The sequence below is a fragment of the Sinocyclocheilus anshuiensis genome, unplaced genomic scaffold, assembly GCF_001515605.1.
Source record: "Sinocyclocheilus anshuiensis isolate Anshui unplaced genomic scaffold, SAMN03320099.WGS_v1.1 scaffold1303, whole genome shotgun sequence".
Classification (NCBI taxonomy): domain Eukaryota; kingdom Metazoa; phylum Chordata; class Actinopteri; order Cypriniformes; family Cyprinidae; genus Sinocyclocheilus; species Sinocyclocheilus anshuiensis.
The window spans coordinates 973,996-976,185 of record NW_015537954.1 but is presented as its reverse complement, the minus strand read 5'-3'; the positions used below and the strand labels follow the sequence as shown (position 1 = coordinate 976,185).

The 2,190-nt window shown below is 38.9% G+C and overlaps 1 protein-coding gene across 1 annotated transcript in view; it reads left to right on the top strand.

The window, feature by feature from the left end:
• LOC107665498 (serine/threonine-protein kinase ULK3-like) overlaps positions 1-2,190 on the top strand; it is a 15,958-nt gene that overhangs the window by 3,106 nt on the left and 10,662 nt on the right. The window contains exons 5-6 of the mRNA XM_016456412.1: positions 844-987; positions 1,811-1,893. Coding sequence (XP_016311898.1) covers positions 844-987; positions 1,811-1,893 — 227 coding nt within the window. The remainder of the gene's footprint in view (positions 1-843; positions 988-1,810; positions 1,894-2,190) is intronic.

Below are 2,190 nucleotides of genomic sequence, written 5' to 3'. Positions count from 1 at the left end.
CACACACACTCACTCACTCACACTCACACACACACACACACACACACACACACACACACTCACACAATGATGAAATGACTGATACAGACTGATTCGGATGAGAAGACATGATGTGTCTCATGTGTGTGTTTTAGCATGTGCTCTTCAGTTTCTCCATGAGAAGAACATCTCTCATCTGGACCTCAAACCACAGAACATTCTGCTGAGTGGAAACGTGCTGAAGCACGCAGGTGAAACTTCATGACACATGAACTTTAATGTTCCAGCACATCACTGTCAGCACAATTATTACACTTGAAGAAAAGTCAGTAAAAATAAGGTCTAATGCACTGTTACAGTTTGTTTCAACTGCTTACACACGTTTCAAAACTTTGCCTTTTTTTCATAACTTTACACACAAATCCAAGAATTGCACACAAAATGCAAAATGTCTCGCATCTCTCGCAAAATAAAGCACTGCATTCAAAATATCACAAACACATCTCAAAAGCAAACACCTTTGCCATAATATTAATTCCTGTTAGATTTGTGTGTGTTACATAGAGAACTGTGTTGTGTTTTGCAAAAAGTGTTTTATGAAATTGAAAACTGAGTCTAAGGCTGAGATTAGTGTATGGTTTTGTAGATTTGGTGCATGCTTCTGCTGTTTGAGTGTCAGCTTTCAGAAATTGTGTGACAAGAGAAGATTCTGTGTGTAAGCAGTTTTCGGGATTGATTTTTCACAGGTGTTTTCTAGAGGCTGACGGGTGTTTTGTTTACATGTCTGACATCATTTGAACGAGTCTGTTGTGATTTTACTTCTTAGCATCTCATAATAAGGTGAATAACCGGTTGTGTGTGTAGATTTTGGTTTTGCGCAGTACATGAGCCCATGGGACGAGCAGCAGGCTCTGAGAGGCTCTCCGCTCTACATGGCTCCTGAGATGGTGTGCAGACGGTATTATGACGCTCGAGTGGATCTGTGGTCCGTTGGGGTCATCTTATATGGTGAGACACAAAAACACAATTTCATAATTGATAAGAAATATAAATAAATAAGATTTAAAGAAGACATATTATGCCCCTAGAGCTGCTACACCGCTGTCGCTTGCGAAAACACAATAACGGCGCCGTGGGTGGAAACTTACAGATTAAGGGGCGGTGATATTATAATGAGATCCCTTTGCCACGTCACCAAGGGAGCGAAATCAGACGCGCTCGTTTTCTCAGACGCTTGCAGAAAAAGACTTCCCAAAACTAAGTTACTGGGTTAATCTTTTTCACGTTTCCTTGATTGGTAGATGCACCGGGAACCTGATTATAGCACTTCAAACCTGGAACCATTTGCTTAGCCTCATGTCATTCCAAACCTGTACGACTTTCTTCCTTCGGTCGAACAAAACTATGAAAATGAAAGTCAGTGGGGTCCAGTGTTGTTTGCATTCTTCAAAATATCTTCATTTGCAAATGTATTACAGGTTTCCGCAAAAAATATTGTGCAGCACAACTGTTTTCAACATTGATAATAATCAGAAATGTTTCTTGAGCAGCAAATCAGCATATTATACTGATTTCTGAAGATCATGTGACACTGAAGACTGGAGTAATGATGCTGAAAATACAGCTGTGCATCACAGAAATAAATTACAGTTTAACAGATATTCACATAGAAAACAGCTGTTTTAAATTAGAATAATATTTCATAATTTTACTGTATTTTTGACCAAATAAATGCAGCCTTGGTGCACAGAAGAGACTTCTTTCAAAAACATTAATAAATCGTTATTATTCCACTTTTTTTACCAACTGTATGTGTGTTTTTTGAGGGCAGAAGCATTATTTGGACGAGCCCCCTTCGCCTCTCGCTCATTCGCTGAGCTAGAAGAGAAGATCCGAAGTGAGAAACCCATCGAGGTGAGAATTAACATCTGACTCACTGATTTGTGTTTACATTGCTACACATAAACAAAGGAGTTTCCATATCATAATCAATGTTATTTTTATTAAAAACATATTAAATGTTACAAAAAGCTTTTTTTTTTTTAATTTGCTGGAAATGCACTCACCCTCAGGCCATCCCAGATTAGGATGAGTTTGTTTCTTCATCAGGTTTGGAGAAATGTAGAACTGCATCAGTGTCTCAGCAATGGATGCTCTGCAGTGAATGGGTGCCGTCAGAATGAGAGTCCAAACAGCTGATAAAAACATCAC